Genomic DNA, 22,677 nt, shown 5'->3' with positions numbered 1-22,677 from the left:
TGGTGGGTAAGAATGGCTTTAGGGATTAACATGGCCATGGACATCAATGGGTGGGTAAATAACCAAACAACTCCCACAAGCTGCATGTCCTAGCTGTACATGATGGCAAACTGAGCTTTATCTGTATGGATCGCCCATTACATAATTCTTACCATCAGACCCACTATGTATTCAGTGTCATCTGACATTTTGGAAGATATCAGTACTTCCCTTGGCCATGAGGACTTCTTCTGACTATTAGAAAAAAATTAAAGTGTATTGTCGTCTCAGCTGATTGATAGAAAACCGTAATGCACAGGCTTGCATTAAAAGACACGTCAAGGGAAATTGGCATTTGGAAGATATCAGTACTTCCCTTGGCCATGAGGACTTCTTCTGACTATTAGAAAAAAATTAAAGTGTATTGTCGTCTCAGCTGATTGATAGAAAACCGTAATGCACAGGCTTGCATTAAAAGACACGTCAAGGGAAATTGGCATTGGCAGAGTACAAAGGCATGTGTAGATCCCTGCTAATAAACATCCTTCTGACAAGTGAGCGATATGCTGCATGTGAAGCTCTATCAACAACACATTACCTTTTCACTGCACACCTTTCTTGAAATCCTTAGAACACAGCAACGACGTAGGAGACACAAAAGATGAAACACAAATGTAAAAGTGACCCACTCACACAGGCTAGTCAAGTAAAATTAAAGAGCACACAAAGCAGACAAATGGATTTAAGAGCTGAGGTAAACACATACAATAAAATATGGCCTTGATTGTCACGTACTAGAAAAGAAATCTGATTGTAACACTCACAATTTATTGTTACACAAGTAGATGTGCTTTGTGACAATTAGAAGAGTAAAAACTAGAATATTGCCCCAGGTAGGCTTGTGTGTCCAATCTGTTCAGTAATCATGAAAACTGCAGTCTGGGCAGGGTTTACTATGTTTGCTTCGAGCATCCCCATGTCCATGAGCGCAGAGACATCCTGAGGATGTGAAAAGGTGCAGTATACTCTCGTCGATCAAAGCCAAAATCCATTCATTGCTCCTTCCTGACTCTTGAAGACGGCAGTGGTGAGAAATGGGATTTGTACTGATCTTTGTTCCGAGAAAGAGTTCCAGACGCACATCCATCAGTATATATATATTGCCAAAAACAGTTTCTTTTAAGATCTTGCTTCAATATTAAGGGAACATATATCATTGATAATGGAAAGTTGTTGTTTCATAGCCTGGCATTAGCTTGAAAGATGCCTTAAGTCCGTCGAGCTTTCAGGTCAATTACGTGACATATAAAACCAGGACTGTTATGCCAGTGCTGTGGTATTTACAGGTATGAAAGCTATCACACTGTTACCATGACAGTCCCAGGCACTAACTAAAGAAAATAATGCCTAAAATCAGGGACAAATACCGGTCTCAGATTTACATCACAAATGATACACATTTCTTCCAGGATCTAGCAAAGAACAATGAGTTGAAATATTAGAGGCACGATATCTTTAAGACATTGGTAAAAAAAGTTCAGCTTTTTGCAAATCCAAAGTGTCTCACAGACTCTATAGAATAACTTGTGTTATTCAAATTAAGGACATTTCCTATGCCTCACTAAAGAAGCAATGCCCAGTATTTAAGATAGTCTCACATGCCTCACTGAAGAACATAAACTTTGTATGTTGAAAATACCTGAGATAAAACATGAGCCCACTTTAAGGCTACATATCAGACCAGTGTTGAACGGGAGTCCTGCTAATTATAGGCATCCCCTGAGACTATTAAAGAGCAATTGAACTGCAGGATTATGACATGTCGGAGAAACCAATTAAGAACATGAACTCTGCAGTTTCAAAACATGCTCTAGGCATTACTGAAGCTCATTAATCTTATAAATAGTAAGTCCCAGACTATACAGACGATGCGGGTTCTACAATTAGGGACATATCTTACACTTAGGACATCTGCCTCGCTCTATAGAATGACAAGAACACTGCAGGTGAAAGACTTCTTCTGGGCATTTTGAAGAACATGTATCTGCAGGTCCGAATTATCCCCAGCTCTATCGGTCAAGCCACCCTGCTTGCTTGTTACTTCATACTTCATTGGAGTTTTTTGATAATGCAGATGTGCTAGAGAAGCCCTTCTTGATCTCCATCTGAGCATGGAAAGACACTAAGGAGTAATTCAGCTCATCCAATAAAATGCTGTTTCCTTTTTGGCAGACATGCAGTACATTTCACATAAATAAATCGCACATAAAAACATTAGCACTCTTACTGATAAATATACAATTCTACTGAACCAGCTAAAAATGTATCATTTATAATACATTGGAAAAAATGGTTCCAACAAAAGTAGTCTTTCTTAGGAATTACACTGTATTACCCAAATGAAAAGAATGAAAGTAAGTTAAAGCTTGTAAACGTAGCAACAACATTCAGTGGCCACAGAGTTTGGTAATCATGGTCAGCCTTAAAGGCAATCAAGGCACAATGATACTGAGGTATCATCATTTAGTCCAAAGGTATACAGCAATGCAGAGAAACTCCTACCCGTACAGGCATTTACAGTAGACTCGCAATCTTCTGCATGGGACTTGTGCATACTTCACAATCAGGGGCTCCAGAAGGAAAAAATCAGTTGGCCAAAATAAAACCTGCAGTAAGACAAACAATGTACGTCTGCAGGTTTTGAGGGATCTATCAATTAGGTGTGCTATAAAAACAGGTAAATCTGAGTGATATTTTCACCAGACACCCCAGAGCCACTGAATGTTTCCCAAGACCGACAAGAAGCACACTCAACTAAACAGATGACTTAAAACAATGACTTATTGAATTTTAAAAAATAAATAAAATGCTATAGTTAGAAAACATATGAAATGTAAATCACAAGTGTAAGTGTGGTCTGCATATGAGAACTGTCTGATTTCGTCCATTTCCAGTAGACAAGGTGGAACCATCCAGCTTCAATATTCTTTCTTACATTTCACTCTCCTAGCTCCTCTTCCTTTGGAAAATGCTCCTGTTTGCATGCTACATCCACGAGTAGATGGAGATCTGGGTAGAAATAAATGGCACATTAAATCTCACAGGCAATGTAGAAATGTGTATATATATCACGTAGAAGATAAGACCATTGCACACAAGCAACCAAAACCTCATCCAATTATAGACTAGACCCCAGATGACAAGATGCGCTCAGCTCAATGTAACCAAACAATACCTGCCAAAATGTGTCCCACAAAATGAAAAAAATCCCAACTCAGCCTACGAATGCAAAACTAATACAGATGGTCTTTATAACAGCAGGCAAATACTAAGTTGTATGAGCATGGACGCAAAATGTTCTGTAAGTAGCTAGAAACATGAATCAATCAATAAATAAACCAATCTCAGCCTTTGAGAACAGACACATTCCAACTTAGCTGAAAAAAGGGAACACATATTTTAAAAGTAATCAAGAACAGAGCTAATGACAATTTAATGGGCAATATCACTCTCAATCGAATGACAAGAGGCAGTGTTCATCCCAATTTAGCTCACCAAGGGAGATCAAAACAGAACTCTGACATCATAATCGTGGCTCATTTCAATCTTCCAACGAGACCTTTGACAAAAGGGCTCCTCCAATCATAAAACAATGGATCCATCACAAATTGGCCCAGAGCAGCAACTCCAATTCATACTGACTTCACAGGTGCTAGTCGACAACAGCGAAGACAATCTTAGCTGCCCGTTTTTACCTAACAAACCATGCTTTGTCCAAGATATTTGCAATAGTAGGCTGGGCTGCAAGGGTAAAAGCTACCATAAACAGCCCACAACAGCCCAAACGATTCTAACCTGTTCCGGAATTGCAGTAATATCTCAGCTCATTTCAGAAGATCAAAAATCACGTCAACTCACAATAGAAAGGAGCATCCCAATTCACTTCAAAGTACCAACTGAGCTCACAGGGCAGAGGCTTTCCAGTTAAAACCAACACTGATTGCTCCAGGTCTATCTGCAATTTTGTATTTCCGGGAATAGACTAGTCTAGAGCTGTGCTGTGCTTATTTGAGCTGCATATTGATATTGGGCAAGATCCGGTAAAACCAAACCACCTTTAGATAATGGAGCATTGAGTGTTGATTATGTATGCTTGCTGGCACAAACAGATCTATAGAGTTTCTGCTGCAATATCTTTATTTCATAAGAGGTGATTTGTAGCAGGAAAAACTTGAAATAGGTAAAGTAGTTTTGAAAATAAAGTAACAAATGTAAACAATGATACATTCACACTGTGCATATGTCCAAGCTCTTGTTTAATGCTTGATTGCAGAAATTAAGTTCAATTATGAGTCAGCCTGACACGTGTTTCCAGCAACTGCTCATCTTCTGAGTCTAATTTACTCTTGTACCCAACACACACATCTATTGGTATTCGAGGTGGGTGTATAAAGTTACCCTTCTTGTATGTGTGTGAATTTAAAAATAGGAGAGTGGATATTCTTTTTGTTCAATAATCCCATTATCAGAGAGGAGAGGAAAGGACTACACAGGGGGTGGGCATTGGATCCTTATATTGGGCATCGTAAGAAAGCTTGCCTAGGAATGATATTTATTAAGAGTCTAACATTGGAAGTAGTTAAGGTGAAGAGACTGATGGATGGAAGGTTGTTGGTATTGGGAAGTTCAATTGGGAGCACTGGTCCTATGTATTGCCGCACAAGGAGACGTTAATCACGAGGTAGATCCCTTCATGGATAAGCAAACATCAGGGTCCTCCCTAAGGATTTGGGGGTCGGTAGCGCTCTCAGGTTTCAGGAGATATTGGAGACTGAGGGGCTATCGGATTCTTTGAGAAACAAGCTTCTGATGGAGGGGGGCGTTCACATTTTACTCTTCACCGCATAATAAATATTCCTGCATAGATTATATATTTGTAGAGATGGGCCCTCATTATAAATTTGCCGGTCCGGTAACAACAATACCGGAAAGCTTGCCGGTACCATTGTTACCAGACCGGCAAACTATGAGTTCTGCTGGCGGGTGCCTTCCCGCCCTCCAAGACTAGCCTGCAGGGTGTACCAGCACCCGCGAGCAGAGCATGTCGGATGCACCAACACCATTCTGAATGATGCCGGTGCATCCGGCCTCCCCATTCACATTGAGCCCTATAGGGCTCAAATGAGAATGGCGAGCATTGTTTCCAGTGCCCGCAGATGAGCAATTACCGGGTCCAGCGGGGCCGTAATGACCCAGTAATTGCCCATTTGCGGGTGCCAGAAAAAACTGAAAATTGGCGGCAGCCTGCCAGTTGTAACGGCAAGGCTACCACAAAACTTGTAATGAGGCCCATGAACTTGTGAGAGAAGATAAAGTCTGCTCAGATCCTGCTAATGGCATGGGCTGATCATGAGATGGTCCAATTGAAGCTAGATCTGCTGGGCCAGAAATGTGGTACCGGGAACCATGTAATGACCTGCTGTTGCGAGACATGCATTTTACAGAGCATTTGAGGGAGGAGTTATTTGTAAAGAATGAGGATAATGAGACCCCTAGGGGGATAGTGTGGGTTGCAGCTTAAGTCGTGTTACAGGGGATCATGATCAACAAAGGCTCCTGGCATAAAAGGGGAAACCCCAGCTAAGGAAAAGGAACTGAACAAAACTCGAAAACATCTTTTGGCTCAAGCAGGATCTGTAAGCGAACAGGAGGAGCTGAGGGAGAGGATCGAGCATGTTAAGGGAGAATTAAAGCAGTTACAGAGAGGGGGTATTTATAAAAGGCTACCTCTCATGTTTAGGAAATAAGGTGGATACAATGTTAGCCAGGTGGTTGCAAAAGCAGATTGATGGATGACCGTACTGTTCGATTGATTATTGGACCAGATGGTTTCTGAGTGGCATTCTTTAAAAGTTTACCACACATTTTGGCAGAAGGTTTTCAGTGTAGTTATAATAGATCAGAACACTCCCCGTTGTTTCTCGAGTATTTGGTCTCGGTTAACTCAAAGAGGGGAACATCCAGGGAATTCTGCCCCCTAAAGGCCTATTTGTTTGCTTAATGTTGGCGCCAAGATTTGTACCCAGTTGTTCGCCAATAGACTGGACTCCGCTTTGCCTGACCTGGTTAACACCGATCAGGTGGAGTTTGTTAGAAATCGTCCAGAGGCTGATAAACTGTGCAAAACTATGGACCTTAGGCAGGCAGTGACTCACTCCCTGATTGACCATGACTAGACAGCCTTTATACTGGAGCGCGGGTCAAATGATAACATCAGAAGAGTGGTCAACCTTATTGCGGCCAAGAGGGAAATATCAAAACGCTTTTTAATATTATCCTTAGATGCCCATAAAGTGTTCCATAGTATGGAATGGGAGTACTTGGAGGCAGTACTAAAAAGTTATAACTTTGACCCGAACATATGACAATTCATCATGGCCATGCATACTTTCCCAAAAACCCAAATTAAAGTTAATGATCAAAGGTCTCAAATGATCCAGCTGGAAAGGGGAACAAGGCAGGTTTTCCCACTCTCACCTCTTATTTTCACCCTGGCCATGGAACCCTTGGCACAGCAGATTCATGATGACCCGGGGATCCGAGGGGTCACGTGCAGTGGCATGACACTTAATGTGGCAGTGTATGCCGACACCGTGCTTTACTTTCTTGCAGATACAGTCATTTTTCTGCCTGTGTTACTTGACACCCTGGATGAATTTGGAGAGGCCTCTGGGTTTCGTATTAATCAAGATAAATCGGTGGGCATGAATGTCACCGAAACCCAGGGGTACTTGGAATCACTCAGTCAGATCTCTCCCTTTAAATGGGCAGAAGATAAGATAGTCTACCAAGGAGTTAAAATAACACCTGTGTACCCGACCTACTGAGAGAAGCTAAAGAGCAATTATCACGCTGTGGCCAGCAAGACATTTCCTAGTTCCGGAGGATACAGGTAGTGAAAATGACTTTCCTCCCAATGTGTTTCAGGCGCTACCCATAGAAATTCAATCTAAAGACCGGAAGGAACTCCATAGACTGATTACCTGGTTCATATGGGCAGTTAACGGTGATCCAGTGATATAACCACTGGAAATAACATCAAGGGTGACCCGATATTTATTTTAAGACACTAACCAACACTTTCCGCAAATACTCTAGGACTGGAGTTAGTTTACATAATGGCACCAGTTCTAAAATATGCTTGGAAGAGTGTTTAGTGCCTTTAAAAAAAATCGAGTCACCCTCGATGTTATTTCCAGCAATTATATCACATACAACCGTGTAAATGTCCTAGAATACTGAGGAGGGCCACAATGAGACCCCCGTCCACGGGAAGTTGGCAGTCCCATCGGTTAAACGATACTTCATGGAGACCCAACTGCTAGTCTGGCCAACAGACATGAGATCCCTAAAGTGGAAGACAACCGAACTGGCGGGTCTCCCTCTCCCTCTTCAGCTACTCCCATTTATAGGTAAGGTAGCCAGAGGATGCGTCATCATGCACACCGAAGCAATGGGACAGGGCGCTTCGACTACTAGGGGCCTCTCCGTGTCTTGGCCCGCTCTCTCCGCTCAGGGGTAACGCTGACTTCACACTTGGGATGAACAAGTGGGTCTTCGCAAGATGGGAAAGGGCATCTGGGTATCACAAACCTTGCATTGGATTGGTTGACCTCCTTCCTTTCTAACTTTTTTTTGTAAACCTTTATTTTTCTGTTGACGGTTACAGTACATCATAAGCATGGTACATTACAATTTGTGTATATAATAGCAATTTACAAATAACACAACTCTCTTGGGCCATTACTACAGCTCAGCTGGGTCCGGATGTTGAGGCATCACTCTCGGCATCTTCCTGTGCGCCCCTGAGATATCAGCGTAATGGTGCCCAAATGTCCTTTGGCCTACATACAGCTGCCACCCCTCTTACATACACTTCTTACATTCTTGTGTTGAAATTAAGTCTCTGAGCCATGACTGAATGGATGGGGCCTGCTTTGCTTTCCAATGAGTTAGAATATTCTGTTTGGCAAATGCACCTGCCACCGAGAAGAGCCTGCGCACTTTAATTGGGATTTTTCCGATGTCTCCTAAAAGGTACTTCAAGGGTGTGGCCGGGATTGGTATATCAAAAATGTCGCTGAGTGTTACGGACACCTCCTCCCAAAATTGCCTGATCGGGGGGCATGACCAATACATATGCAGTGAGTCTGCTTGCTGGGAATTGCATTTGGGACAGAGAGTTTGCTTGGGAAGGTCGAATTTGTTAACAGGTGTGATGTGTAGATGGTTCAGCACCTTGAATTGTATTAGCCTGAAATTGGCGCAGAGAGATATATCCTTGGTGAAGTGCCAGTATTTTGCCCATTTGGCATCGTCTATAGTTATGTTCAGGTCTTTTTCCCATTTGCACCTCATATTGGTTTTGGATGGATTGGATGTTTCTTTGCACCGCTTTATATAGCGAGGAGATGCTACCTTTGAACCCCGTTTGTGACAAGGTATTGATCAGAACGGATGAGGGGTTGGGGCCGAGGGGAACGATGGCCACTTGTTGTCACCCTCAGGCAGTGGTATTGCATTGTTAGGCCTCCCCCCACCTTAACCCGAACATCCTCCAACTGGACAAACCGACCATTTGGGAATTAGTCCCCCATGGTAACTTCCCTGTGTGGGTCCCAACCTTTCTGCAATGCAGTGTCAAACGTCAGTATCATGCCAGGGAAGTGCCAAAGCGGGATATGCGGCCAGTATGGTTCCACACACCCAACTCTGCGAAAGAAAGCCACCCAGGCTCGAGTCGTGCAAGCAACGGGATCCACCTCCCCCACGTCTCTCCTTGCCCTTGCAAAAATCATAGATTCTGAACTGTGTGACCAGTACTTCACAAAGTGTGCCTGTGTGGCCAGATAGTATCATTGGAAGTGCAGGGCTGCTAAGCCGCCGGTATCAAACAGTTTTCATAGCTTGGACCAGCTAAGTCTCACTATGCTCCCACCCCACACAAAGTTGGATGCAAGCTTTTGTATTCTATCAAAGAACTGGTGGGCCCGGCCAGATTGGAATGTTGCTGAATAAGTATATCAATTTGGGAACCACAACCATTTTCAGCAGGGCCACTCGGCCATACATAGAGATTGGAAGCTTGTCCCACACACTCAGCTTACTCTCAAGTGACGATATATAGGGTTCATAGTTATTAGCATATAGGGTATTCTTGTCTGTGGCTAGGATGATACCAAGGTAGCGAGCTGTGTTTGGGGACCAGTTGAATTGTGTTGTGACTGCTGATCCAATTGTTCCTGGTGATAGTGTGATCATTTACGTTTTGGATCGATTAATTTTGTATCCAGAGAATTTAGCGAATTTGCCAATCTCCTGCATTACCGGGGAAAGATTAATCTCGGGGTTACGCAGATACAGCATAGTATCGTCGGCGTCAAGAGATATGAATTGGGGGGGACCCCTAATGCGAATGCCCGCCATGAATATTTATGTCTCAGATTTGCAGCCATACCTTCTATAATGAGTGCGAAAATCAGGGGGGATAATGGGCATCCCTGTCTCGTCCCTCTGTGCATTGAGAATGCGGGTGAAAGGGTTTTGTTCGTCCTAACTCTGGCTTTTGGACCGTTGTATAGCACCTGTATACATTTCAGGAAACCAGGCCCGTACCCCATCTTGCGTATTATGGCGTACATGTAATTCCAGGACACTGAGTCAAATGCTTTCTCAGCATCGAGCGTGATCGCCACCGCGCTAACTTTTGGGTCCAATTGGGAAGTTATAGCTAAGAATCTGCAGAGATTCAGGGCTGTAGATCGTGAGGGAATAAAGCCTGATTGATCCGGGTGGATGAGTTTGTTCATATGCGGGAGTAGCCAATTGGCGATCGCCTTCACAAATATATTGGTATCAACATTCATTACCGAAAGGGGGCAATATGATGAGGGATTGTGTGGAGGCTTATGCAGCTTGAGCAGTACCCTTATAATGGCCTCCTTTGTCGAGCCAGGGAGCCTATCTGTGCTCTGGGCTTATTCCCATACTACCAACAATTTGGGGGCTAGTTTGGCGATAAAGATTTTGTATAGGTCTGCTGGGAGCCTGTCGGGCCCAGGTGCCTTGCCAGCTGTAAGGTCTTTGATACTAGGTGCCCTCTAAGCCAAACTTTAAATGTTTCCCACACCAAGGTCGAGTCTACTGAGCCAGAATTGCGATCAAAAAATGCTATTATGTCTAGCCGTAATGGTTCAACTATCGAATCGTCTTTCAACAGTGCCAGTGGCATACGCCAGTGTTGTGTATTCTGGTACATTGTGGAAATTTCCATTAGGACTGGGGAGTGATCTGACATTGTGTTTGGCAGTATGACGCACTCTCTCAACTGAGGAATAAACTCCAGTGAGCAGAGCCAGTAATCTATGCACAAACTGGAGTTATGTACTTGTGAATGGAATCTGAATTCCTCATGCAAGGGGTGTGCTTCCCTCCAAACGTCTGCTAGGGGATGTGGGGATATGATTTGGAGAAAGGTTAGTGCCGCCTTGGTTTGGATTCTGTGCCCTTGTGAGGTCCTATCTTTCAACTAGTCTAAGATTGTATTCAGTTCCCCACCCCAAATTATCTTTGCATCCCCCAATGGAGAGACCTGCAAGATTATCTGTAGGTAAAATTCCGGGGTGTCTATATTAGGACCATAAGAATTGATCAGAGCCATCTCTATGTTCTTAATTACTCCCCACACCATACCGTATCTGCTTTCTACATCAATCAAGGATTTGGTGAGTTGGAAGCCAATAAGCTGATGGACAACGGTTAATACTCTCCTAGCTTGTGATGAATAATCAGTGCCTATGCGTACCGGTCCCCAGTCCCGGGCAAACGACTCAGTTACTTTCTTTGTAGCGTGTGTCTCTTGTAGGTGAAGGATATCAATCCAGTGTCTTTTGGTGTATGCCAAGAGTTTCCCTGCTTTGATGGGATTCGCTAGCCCCCTGATGTTCCATGTCAGAAGTCTAATCCCCTGTATCAACCTGTGTTGTGCCATATATTCCAGCTAGACCTACATTGAGCTGTATATGTACCTGAACATATATATCTCTGCATTTGTTACCATCAATTTTCTCAAATAAACATCCAACCCACCAAATCCCCCACTTTATTTTTGTTAGGCGCAAGGCCTCTCTTCCCTCATTCCCCCCACCCTCACCATCACCCCAACAAGACGGTGTATACCCATTACTAATGCATCAACACTGCAACTGTGGGTGCCATTGTGTGACCAAAACTGTTTGCAGTGTGTGTCGGGCCGCACACATGGAGCCTCTGTACTGATTACTTGGGTTTGGATGAACTTCCAACTATGATGGCTTCATTGACTTGTGGCTTACAGTCATGTATCCGTTCGGGATGTGGAGCTCCCCTGGTCCGATGGTGCCGGTATGTTGCTTTCTATATATGCCATGGCCTCCTCGGGAGACTCAAAGAAATGGGACTTTCCGGCATGCTGCAAGCAGAGCCTCCCCGGGAACAGCATGGCGTATGGGATTGACGTCGCTCTGAGTGCCTTCTTGGCACGGTCAAAGGTACGTCTGGCTGGGCTGCCTGTACCCCAGTAGAGAAGTCCGGATAAATGTGGATTCGGGCAGAGTCATAGGTCAGGGTGCCTTTCTCATGGGATAAGCGAAGGATCAGGTCTCTATCTCGGTAATTGAGAAGACGAGCTATGACTGTGTGTGGTGGGGCGGGAGGCTTAGGAGGGGGAGCAAGGGATCTGTGTGCGCGTTCGACAAGGAACTGTTGAGAAAAATGCACCTCATGCAACATAGTGTGGATTGTCGTTTCCAAAAAGACCTCCAACATAGTATTTAGGGATTTCTCCGACAGACCCACCACGCATGTATTATTACGACGTGACCTGGATTCTAGGTCCTCGCACTTAGATTGGACTGCTTTAAGGCTTTTCTTGATGATCTCGATGTCTTTGCCGTGTGCCACTGAGGTGTCCTCTAGCGTGCTTACTCTTGTCTCCACCTCAGTTACTCTATTGTTGACTCTCTGCTCTAATAGAGGAGATGTTGATACCAATGTCATCTAGACTGCTATTGACCGCCACAAAACCAGCCTGCAGTGCAACCATGTACAGATCCAAATAGCCTCCCGCTTGTGGTTGATCGGGTGGCAGGGGTGTGTGGGGGGGACCGGCCTCCGACTCTTCTGTATTTGTGCTTGTGAAAGCATCCATGGGATCTTTTTTGTGCCCTTTAGCCCCTCGTGTCATGCCGTCAATTTGCTGGTCTGGCTTAGTATTTGGACGCAAGATGGCGGGCCCACTCAGTATTGCTCTTTACCAATGTGCCACTGGCCAGTGCAGTCAATTCCCCGTTAGCGACTCAGTTCACGTATGCCTTGCACTCATGGAAGTCAGCCGGAGGCAGGTATGCAGTAGCCTCTCTGCTTTATGGTGGCGTAGAATAGACCTCTTTGTTGGGCCTTTAGCAGCCCAGTAACTCTTGGCCAGCAGGCCCCAGGGAGGGCATAGTAGTTACAGCAGGATGTTCTTGGTCTGCCCGTCAGCAAACCCCCAGTACTATCTTGGGCGCCCTGTTGATTGTGGCGGGGGCCGGAGCGCAGCTCCTCCCAAAGTCAAGCACAGTCAACCTGCTTTTAGTGGGAAGGGGTCACCCCCGGCACCTCACCCCTGTGGGCAGCTCCGCATGCGGGGTCAGGAGATCGGGAGCACAAATCGCACTTACTTTGTAATGTTCGCTGCTATCCGGCTGTGGCCCTTCCTCCTACGTATGTATTATTATGCCGCCTCTCTCCGGATCTATTGTCGTGATGGGGAGCCAGGCAACAGCAGCCCTCCCAGCTGCCTCCCCCGCTCCTCAGTCTGTAGCTGATGCAAGTTTTCTGAGGGCTGTGTGAAGGTGTCTGCTCATGCAGAGCCGCCCGCCCACGGCAGGCTGGCTGTATGTCCCCCGCAGGGCCTCCGTAACCGCAGCCTCGCCTCCTCTCACCACAGCCAGCGCCCCGCCTGCTACACTGTTGTCATGACCCTTGCCCCTGTCCCTCACTGGCAAATCAGCCTTTCAGTTAGGGCCAGGTCAAAGGCCTTAAAACTGCATCCAAGACTCTCTTGGAGTCAGTCCTGGCACCTTAGGCGCCAGGCTCATAACCATCATGAAGACCAACATTAGAATGGGACTATTTACTTGGAATTATTTAACTTGGGGGGGTTCAGCCAACATGGAGGCACACACATAGCTCAGTTACAAGGAACTGAGCTATGCAGGTCTAGTCTTTTGGGTCTGGCAGGACTGGGACTACTTTACCTGGACTACTTTGGGTGTGGCAGGCCTGGGACTATTTTACCTGGACTATTTTACCTGAGACTATTTAAACCACACCCAAACAGCAGAACATGCTTTGCGTTATTCTGCTGTGGGCAGCGTAACACTCACTGTGTCCAGTTCTTTGATGCCAGTTTACCTGAAACCAAGGACCTGCAAAGAGAGAAACAACACTACGAAACTTACCTGGAACAGTATCCTGTCTTCAATCCATCGCTGACTTCAGTTCCACTCACCTGAAGGTACAAACTCCATCAACCGGCACCGCATGCATTCTGGAATATCATATCCCGGAAAGAGGAGAAAGAAAGACAGCATTAGTAAGCGTTTACTCACGTTTCCTCCCGAATTAAGAAAGCCACACAATTCTTACCTGGGTAGTCATCTCCTGGTCAGTATCATTGCTGGAACATTACGGCACTCGGCGAGGAACATCACAACCTGCAAGGAGAGAAAAGACACAGGTTAGCAATATAAAAGGCAAAACAGCGCCGCGCAGTGCGCATTACTCACCGGACAGCATCGCACACACTGCGCTTTCGCCTACCGACCCATGCTCATCTTCCAACTGCATGACAACACCAAAATACCATTCCATACCTAAAAGGAAAGCAGCAAGACATTATTCGAACTAAGAGGGACATAAGAATTGCATATAAAGACTGTAAAGCAGCAAACCTACGGAGTCGCAGCAGGCCTGGATTCCCTCAGGGGGGCTTGCACCAGTGAAGTAACTTGGTCGCTGTTCGTCCCCCTCATCTATGCACCCCTGCCATGAGGAGCAGCACGGAGAATCCACCTTTTACAATATTAAGGTGAGGAGAAGGCCCAAGGAGGAGGAAGGAGTTGATGCCAAGGGAGGTGGGAAAACATAAAGACAATCTGGTATTGAATCCAGCTCTCCTATATTGCAGACCCATCTTTAACCAGAGGCCTTACCAAGGGACCGGGAGAGGGTTCGAGAGTGCAAAGCATCCAACCAGGGCTGGGTGGCGTCCCCGTGGATACCAGCTGAGCGTAACAGCTGTGCCCTTCCCGCAGTCCCCCTCCGGTCCCGGCAGTTTAATTCAATGCGTGTTGCCTGGCAGTCGGGGCTGAGGCGGGACGCAGAGCCGTGCCCGTAGGGCTCAGGTTTTCATACTGTACGGGTGGTCTTCCTCCACTGCACCTCTCGCCGTGGATGTTGGGGGGAGCTCCGATGAACCGAGCGCACTCTTGACGAGCGTCTCACCGGGGCCCCTCCTCTCTTCTCGGATTAACTGTTGCTGCTGCAGCGGTACTGATCTCCTTACGGGTGGCAGTACGGCAAGGCCTCGGGGGACGTTGAGCTCTCCCATTGGGGCTGTGCTGAGCTCAGATTGGCGCGAAATACAGCCACGTACTGAACTGCAGTTTCCCTGCTGCGTTTTCGTTTGGAGTTTCAGCTATCAGCTCTGTGTGTGTACCGTTGTCAAAATCTGGTTAAAACAACCCCTTAAATTGCTCCAAACCGCAGGATAACACAGGAAGGATACTAGTATCAGCGCAGCTCCTCACCTCGGTGGCCATTTAACATGGCGCACAACAGCGCCCCCAACTTCCTTCCTTTCTAATAGACCTTCCCAGGTGCAATTGGGCCCCTTCCTCTCCTCCATCTCTCACTCTACCTGCAGCGTCCCTCAGGGCTCTATCCTATTGCTGTGGCTCTTCAACATCTACCTTGCCCCTTTGGCCCACTTGATTTCCTCCTTCTCTTTTCCAGTGTTATGCTGATGACACTCAGCTCTCCTTCAAGCTTCACCCCCACATCCTCTTCCTCCTCTCTCATTCCTGACTGTCTGACTGCTATTCACGGATGTTGCTCTGCTAATGATCTCTGTCTTAATGCCAGTAACAGTGAGATCCTTCTCATTGAAACAGGGTCCCGGGCTTCCTGCTCCCCTCCATCTTTCTAGCTACGTACCATAAGACCTTTGTGTCATCTTTGACCCCTTTCGCTCCTACACCCCTCACACCATGGACCTTGCCAACAAGGCTCTCTTTCAGCTTCAACTCCGCAGAGGTATTCTCCTCTTCCTTAAATTCCCCCAGAAACTCACTGTGTCCCGAGCTCTGGTGCTCCCTAGGGTGGACTACTGCAATAGACTCTTCCCCAATCTACCTCTTTCCACTCTTCGCCCACTTCAACTGATCCAGAATAGGACTGCAAGACTTAGCCTTGGCCTCAAGCCCAGGGACTGCATCTCACCAGCCCTTAAAATGCTCCACTGGCTCTCAGTGGCTACAAGGATCACATTCAAGACCCTCTGCATCGTTTACAGGGCCTGGGACTCTGCTACATCCAACTCTCTCTCCTTAAATACCTCCCTGCTAGAGCCCTTCGGTCCTCTAGCTCCAACTCTCTGCAGATCAGATGGTTTTCCAAGCAGAGAGTGGGGGATAGATCTCTCTCTTGGCATGTGCTTACCTCTCGAATGACCTCCCTGCCCCTCTCAGACTTGAGCCGGACCTCCTTAAGTTATGGAAACTTCTCAAGACTCTGCTCTTTTCTACCTCCTTCCCCCTCCCTTGTATTGTATTGTAGTGTATTTGGTTATTTATTGAGCCCTATTTTCCCACTTGTGTGGCCTCAATGCGCTTTTACCATGGTTGAACACCCTTGGTGACCGTAATCAACGTGATTGGAAAATTCTAGGGGTTTTAGCTTAGGGGATGCGTGTGTGCATGTTGCAGTTCTAGGACTTGGGTGGCTGGCAACTCTTGACTTAAGCAGCCCAAGAGAGGTCAGACACATGGTTGGGTGCTGTTGAGGGTTAGAGATAGTTTGCTATTGTTGAGACAGTCTATGTGAGGCCAGCTATACCAAATTCCTTTCTGGAGATGGTCGCTGTATGCTAGTGGCAGAGGTGTTAAGGTACGTCAGGTTTTCAGTCTGGATGGCTATGTGTGCACTAGGCCGGATGTGCTTAGCCGTATTCTATCGTGCATCGTACCGTATGCTGCAAGTTTGCTCAGCTGGGGCAATATATGTCCAGGTCTAGAATAGAGAGGCCTATACCAGTGGGCCTAGCTTTCATAATGTAGCAGGCATCTGCATATATAAAGCAGAGACGGAGGCTACACCTAGATTCGAGAGTCCTGTATAGTGGGAGATAGGCCTACACCTAACAGTGAAATTTGAGTATAAGGCTAAGCACAGCTAGAGCCTACACCTAAAAGTGCAGTTTGAGTACAAGGCTAAACATAGCTAGATTTGTGAGTCCTACATAGTGGGTACAAAGGCCTATGCATGACAATGCAATTTGAGTCCAAGACTAAACATAGCTAGATTTGAGAGTCTTGCCTAGTGGGAGAAAGGCCTAGACCTGGCAATGCAATTTGAGTACAAGACTAAACACTAAAATTTGAGTACTCAAACACTACATTTGAGTATACGACTAAACTAAATGTTACGATCACCTGGTTCCCACAGGGGCGTCGATCGGACCCGGACAGCTGCGGTCTCCACCAACGTGATGCGTGGTGAAGAGATGACAGTCTGGACTGGCCCGCCTAATCTTGTCTGCTGGACTCGTAGAAGTATTCTCCTGCAACTGGAGAAAGGGATTTAGCCATCCATGGACTTTAGTGATGGCCCCCCCAACTGTTCTTGTTCTCCCCACTAATCACCTCCGATATCCCCTCTTGGTAACCTCACCTTATGTTTTTAAATGATGAGCTCTCCATCCTGCATGGCATGCAGGGGCGCATAGGTACCAGTTACTTCACTGGTTTGAAGGTACTGGAGGAGTTCCGGAGGAATATTGACTCCAGTGTCTATAAAGTTCAAAGAGTTCAATATGTCCGATGTTCACTCTTGTTCCATTCCCTCGTTAGGTTGCAGCTGGGTCCAAAAGAATATTGCCTGGAGGCAGCTGATGGCGTTCAGGTAAGAGTCTGTATTACCAAACACTGTCGGTAAAAGTTGCATGAGTTTAACTTGCTGTTTTCTCTCCCTTTATAGGTGCGGCATAGAAAGATGCGGCAAATTAAAGGATAATACCTCCGGTGGTAAAGCAGGTAAGCCTATGGTGGCAAAGAGATTGTCTTTGTCGGTTTTCTCGGCTCACCTTGTTATTCCTTTTGTTTTCCCCCCAGGTGCTGGGTTTCGACGAAGAAAATGATGGAGGAAGCGCCGAGTTGAAAGATGCGGTGGACTGGTGAGTATAACGCGGCTCTGCTGCTGGCGAAGCGACGCATGCTGAAATAATGTCCTTTCCAGGCTCGGAGATGTGCTGGGTCCGGAATCAGGTAAGGAATCAAATAATGTCTGTGATCTAACCTCTTCTCCTTTCTTTTCCTTTTGTCCAGGAGCTCCGGATTCGAGGCGGGCATGGCAGAAGACTGGATGCTGACTTGCAGACACGGTGAGCGTTACGCTGCTGGATGCAGAATAACACGAAGCATGAGCTGCTGTTCGGGCGTGGTTTAAATAGCCTGCAAAGTAGTCCCAGGTAAGAAGTTCCCCAGTACCACACCCGAGTAAAAAATAGTCCCTGTAGGGGGGTCGTGGCCAGGTGGCACACCTTGCGGGCGTGCCTCCTCTGAGCTCCGGTCTGAAGCGCCCAAGTCAGCCGTTTTACCCCACTTAAATGAAGAATTGCGGCCCCATGAGAAAACCGAACTGAGAAGATATGCTGAGGGACTGCCGCTGAGTTCTTGAGGTGGTAGACTCAGGATTAATGCACTTTTGAGAGCCGTTGATCCTGCCACTGTGAAACCTAAGATGGCGGAGCGCGCCTTTTTCGACTATCCTGACTCTCTCACCCGAGCTGCGCCGGAGTCGGGGTCTTGACGGAGGGCCGCTGCAGCAGCGATAGATCCAAGGCGCCGAAGGTGGAGCGGACACACGGGCGACGCTGAGCCCGGCGGGGGTCCCTGTGAGAGAGCGAGGTCCGAGGCGGGCAAACCGGAGAGGCATCGGAGGTGGTGGAGCTCCCGTTGGGGGGAATACGTTTGGAGAGCTCTCACTCTCTCTAACCCAACCATCCGACCATCCCTGCGGCGGCGACCCTGAGTCCCCCTGCGAGCCCCGCCCAGGACGGCTCGCCCTGGCTGGAGGACGGCAGCGCCTGGGGGAGGCTGCAGCGCACCCCACTCTCCGGCTGCCCTCGCTCAAGTGTCGGAGTGGACGGGCTTCCCTCGCCGGGTCCCCAGCCCCCCAGCAGCGTCGGAGCACGGACTCGGTCGGCCCCCTGAAAACTGGGCTCCGGGTCCCGACGAAGAGCGGCGTGAGTCCCACCGAGATCACGGCGTTCGCCGCCCTGCCCCCCACCCTGGGAGCGCTGCTTGGGGCTGTGCAGCACGGGGTGGACGGGTCTTCTGGGGACCTCCGCCGCAGGCAACCGCTCTTCCCAGCCCACTCCAGCACTGGCCCTCCGGCTCTGAAGCCAGGGCTGCACCCGCGGTGCCTGGGCCACGAAGATTGACTCTAAAGGGTCCTTGGAAAGAGACTCTGCTTGCCCCACCGGCCCGACGGATTTGAAGCACTGAGAGGCCACTCTGCTCCCCTACAGCTTGACTACAGGCACAGACAGCACGGACACCAAGCTAATCAGGTACCGAAAGGAAAGGGGTCACGGACAAACACACCAGGGGGTCCTGGAGTTAATCTAATAGGAGCCGTGGAGCCGGGCGAAAGGGCCACTGTTCAGAAGAAACCCTCTGGGAGGGTCCAAGCGCCCTGGTATAGCCCGCTTGAAATATAACTGCACTGGGACATAACATTTAAAAGCTTACAACAACACCGAAGTACGGACTGAGTGCTCTTACACACTCCTCTCCTCAGGAGCCTGGGGTTTCCACGCGAAGCCAATCAGCGCAATCTACAGCACCCTGGGGATGCCCAAATCTGGGACTAGGCAGAAAACACGGAGTGTACAAGCCTATTTAACGCTTCAACCAAGAGACCCATCCTTTATCCCTGCTCTAACCCCGGAGCTGAATACCAATATGGCTGTGTCCAAGGAGAATATGTTCAAGTCCTTTCAGCAAGATATCACCCAGGAAATCAAGAAGGAGATCAAAACCTCCAAGGACTCTTTGGCCCATTCGCTTGCGTATCTTATTTCCCACCTTGGGGGGCTGGAATCCAGAGTCAATGACCTAGAGAATGTTACCTCCGTGCAATCCCATGACAATGATGCCCTGACGGGAAGAGTGAAGATCATCGAGGAACACCTGGAGGACATTTGGGCAAAGCAAGCTGACCTGGAAAACAGGTCGAGACGAAACAACATACGCATGCGTGGAGTCCCCCGGAAGATCCCCGAGCGGGACCTAGCGGAATATGTCGAGACATTCTTCAGAGCCCTCTTAGAGCTACCACCAAATGAAGAGCTAAAATTGGACAGTACGCACCGTGTATATTCCTCGGCCCAGCTGAAGAAGAACTTGCCCCCAGACGTACTTACCCGGGTGCATTTCTACCGCCAGAAAGAAGACATCATGGCGGCAGCCAGGAACGCAGACTCAATTCGATTTCAGAACACTGAGATACACCTATTTCAGGACCTGGCCCCATACGCCTTAGCCCGCAGACGGCGCCTGCACAGAGTGACAGCCTGGTTGAGGGATCAGAGGATCCGGTATCGTTGGGGGTTCCCCTGCAAGCTAATATTTGAACTCAACAACCAACACCACATAATATCCTCGGAGGAAGAAGCGAAAAGCCTGATGGAAGAGACACCCGACGGGCTGGATCACAACCCACGGCACCCGGAGGGGGACGAGTCCACCTCTCGTCCGGCGCCAAAGCCTAGGAAGGGGAGTTCCCGCCGTAGACCGGAGAACGCAACAGCCTCTAATGATGAATCAGAATCGAGGAAGACATCAAAAACCCCCGGCAGGGCCCCTTCACCGGCGTCCTTGGAGGGGAGGAGTTGGGCAGAGATCTGTACAGGCTGAAGGTGAGAGATTGACTTTATACCCTCATCTTCCGAAGGAATGTACCCAGCGAGGACACCACCTGTTCCCCGCCACGACCTGATGGGGGAATCCCGCTGAGAGAGTGGGGAGCATAACTCCCAACGAAGTTCTCTCCCATGCACAGGAATGTTACTCTTCCCTCGTTTCTCTCCTTCTTGAAGGTCTCATCGGAGGCTTACAATAAAACTGCTACCCGCAAATAGCGATCGACTCCTCCATGTAAAACCCCAGTTTAAGTACGTTATCTACCTACTACCGCTGAACCTTGGGTCTAAACGTAGTTTGGGTTTAGAAATTCTCTACTAGTATCCGACTTGGGCGCCAGATTGGATGGCGCCCTACAAAAGTATTACTCGGGTTAAATTACCTTGGGGACTACGACCATTGCAGTTCTTGATGAAAATAACTAGCGCAATAGATCTTATAGACCTTTTTTTAAGTTTCTTAATGAGTTTCTTATGTTATGTTTTCCTCTGACGATATCAGAGAAAGATTATGTTCTGGTTCACCACACCCCTCATCCTGGTTGTTCCACTGTGCCCCACCTAAGGAAACGCACCTGCCCGGCGATGGCCGGGAGATTCAAATTACCCATGAAACCTGAGCGACTGAGCCATGGCAACCCCTAGCTACAAATTTATCTCACTTAACGTGCAGGGTCTGAATTCCCCTTTGAAGCGAAAAGCACTCCTCCATAGACTGAAGTCGTTAGATGCCTCCTTCTTGTTCCTTCAAGAGACACACTTGTGCCCAGCGGATGAATTCCGCCTGAATGACAGAAATTATCTCATTAGATTTTTTGCATCGAGTGGTTTGAAGAAGCGTGGGGTTGCCATCCTGGTGCGCAAAGGGATTTCTTTCAAAATGAATGGACAGATTCGTGATGAAGAGGAGAGGTTTCTGCTGATTAACGCCACACTAGACAGCCGCAAGGTCACCCTAGCTTCAATCTATGCCCCGAACTCTAACCAAAGTCAGTTCTTCACGAAGCTGTCCAAAGATCTATTTGACCACGCTGAGGGGGAGGTAATTCTAGGGGGGGATTTTAATGCTGTAATCAATCCCTTGACTGACAAAACACTACCCCCCACGATAAACGATGGAAACAACTTTAAGGCCCTCACCTCTTTGCTGAGAGATCATTCCCTGATCGAGGTGTGGAGATATTTGCACCAGGATGAAAGGAACTATACGTTCTTCTCACCAGTACATGGAGGGTTCTCAAGACTTGATATGTTCATGATAGCCGACTCATTGATCCCAAATGTGCTAGAGGCTGAGATCCTTCCTGAGGCATTAGCAGATCACTCCCCGGTCCTATTATCTATCACACCCCCTCGGGTCACCCCTCCCACGAAACCCCCCTGGAGGCTAAATGACTTTCTTTTAGATGACCCAACGATTCGGGCCCACATCAAAGAAACTATAGAGCTGTACTATAGCGAAAATGACACGGGAGATGTGGGTTTGGGGACTATATGGGATGCAGGGAAGGCGGTACTCAGGGGCCACCCAATGGATCAGGCTGGGCAACGAGGGAGAGCCAGGAAATTGTTGCGTGAGCAATTAGAGGAGGAAGTCCTCAGACTCGAAGGGCTGCATAAGAGGAAACCCACTCGGCGCATATTAAGAGACTTGAGGGTGGCCAAGAAAGCGTTGGAAGCGCATCACGTGGGGAGGGCGGCCTATGCAATGATGCGCACCAAACAATTCTTTTACACAAAAGGGAATAAAGCGAACAGATTATTAGCGGCCAAAATTGAGAAGCAGACCAACCAAAATAGAATAGACTTTTTGAGAGACAGGACAGGCAAAGGCACATACAAAGAGGAGGGCAAGCGTCACATTATAGAAGACTAATTCACGGAACACGCTACCCCACATGTAGGGAACCCGGTCCTCATTAATGAGTTCATAGACAAAGCGGAGCTCCCACATGTACCCCGATGCCTGAAGGATATCCTAGAAGCTCCAATAACGGGGGAAGAAGTAGAAGCTGTCATCAAATCCCTCCCCATTGGGAAGGCCCCGGGTCCAGATGGATTCACAAACAAATTCTATAAAACCTTTGTGAAAGAACTCACACCGCATTTAACTACTTTATTTAATACCCTGCGGGAATTGGGATCAGTCATTTCATCTATGGCCGAATCATTTACCACCTTAATACTAAAACGTGGAAAAGACCCGGCAGACTGAGCCTCCTATCGGCCCATAGCTTTGCTTAACACTGACGGTAAGATCTTCAGTAAAATCATAGCGCGTCGGCTGGGGGAAGTATTAATTAAGTTAATAGACCAAGACCAGACGCGTTTTATTCAGGGTAGATCGGCTCATGACAATATCAGAAGAGCAATTGACCTGATAGCCCTGGCCCCCTCTATATCAGGTCAACTTT

The 22,677-nt window shown here is 47.5% G+C and overlaps 1 protein-coding gene across 1 annotated transcript in view; it reads right to left on the bottom strand.

Annotated features, from left to right (window-relative positions):
- Positions 1-832: 832 nt before the first annotated feature.
- HSF5 (heat shock transcription factor 5) overlaps positions 833-22,677 on the bottom strand; it is an 886,218-nt gene continuing 864,373 nt past the window's right edge. The window contains exon 6 of the mRNA XM_069614838.1: positions 833-3,048. Coding sequence (XP_069470939.1) covers positions 2,978-3,048 — 71 coding nt within the window. The 3' untranslated portion in view covers positions 833-2,977. The remainder of the gene's footprint in view (positions 3,049-22,677) is intronic.

The sequence above is a fragment of the Ambystoma mexicanum genome, chromosome 9 (assembly GCF_040938575.1).
Source record: "Ambystoma mexicanum isolate Mex_15411 chromosome 9, UKY_AmexF1_1, whole genome shotgun sequence".
Classification (NCBI taxonomy): Eukaryota; Metazoa; Chordata; class Amphibia; order Caudata; family Ambystomatidae; genus Ambystoma; species Ambystoma mexicanum.
The sequence above is the reverse complement of the archived record's forward strand: the minus strand, read 5'-3'. Positions and strand labels throughout refer to the sequence as shown.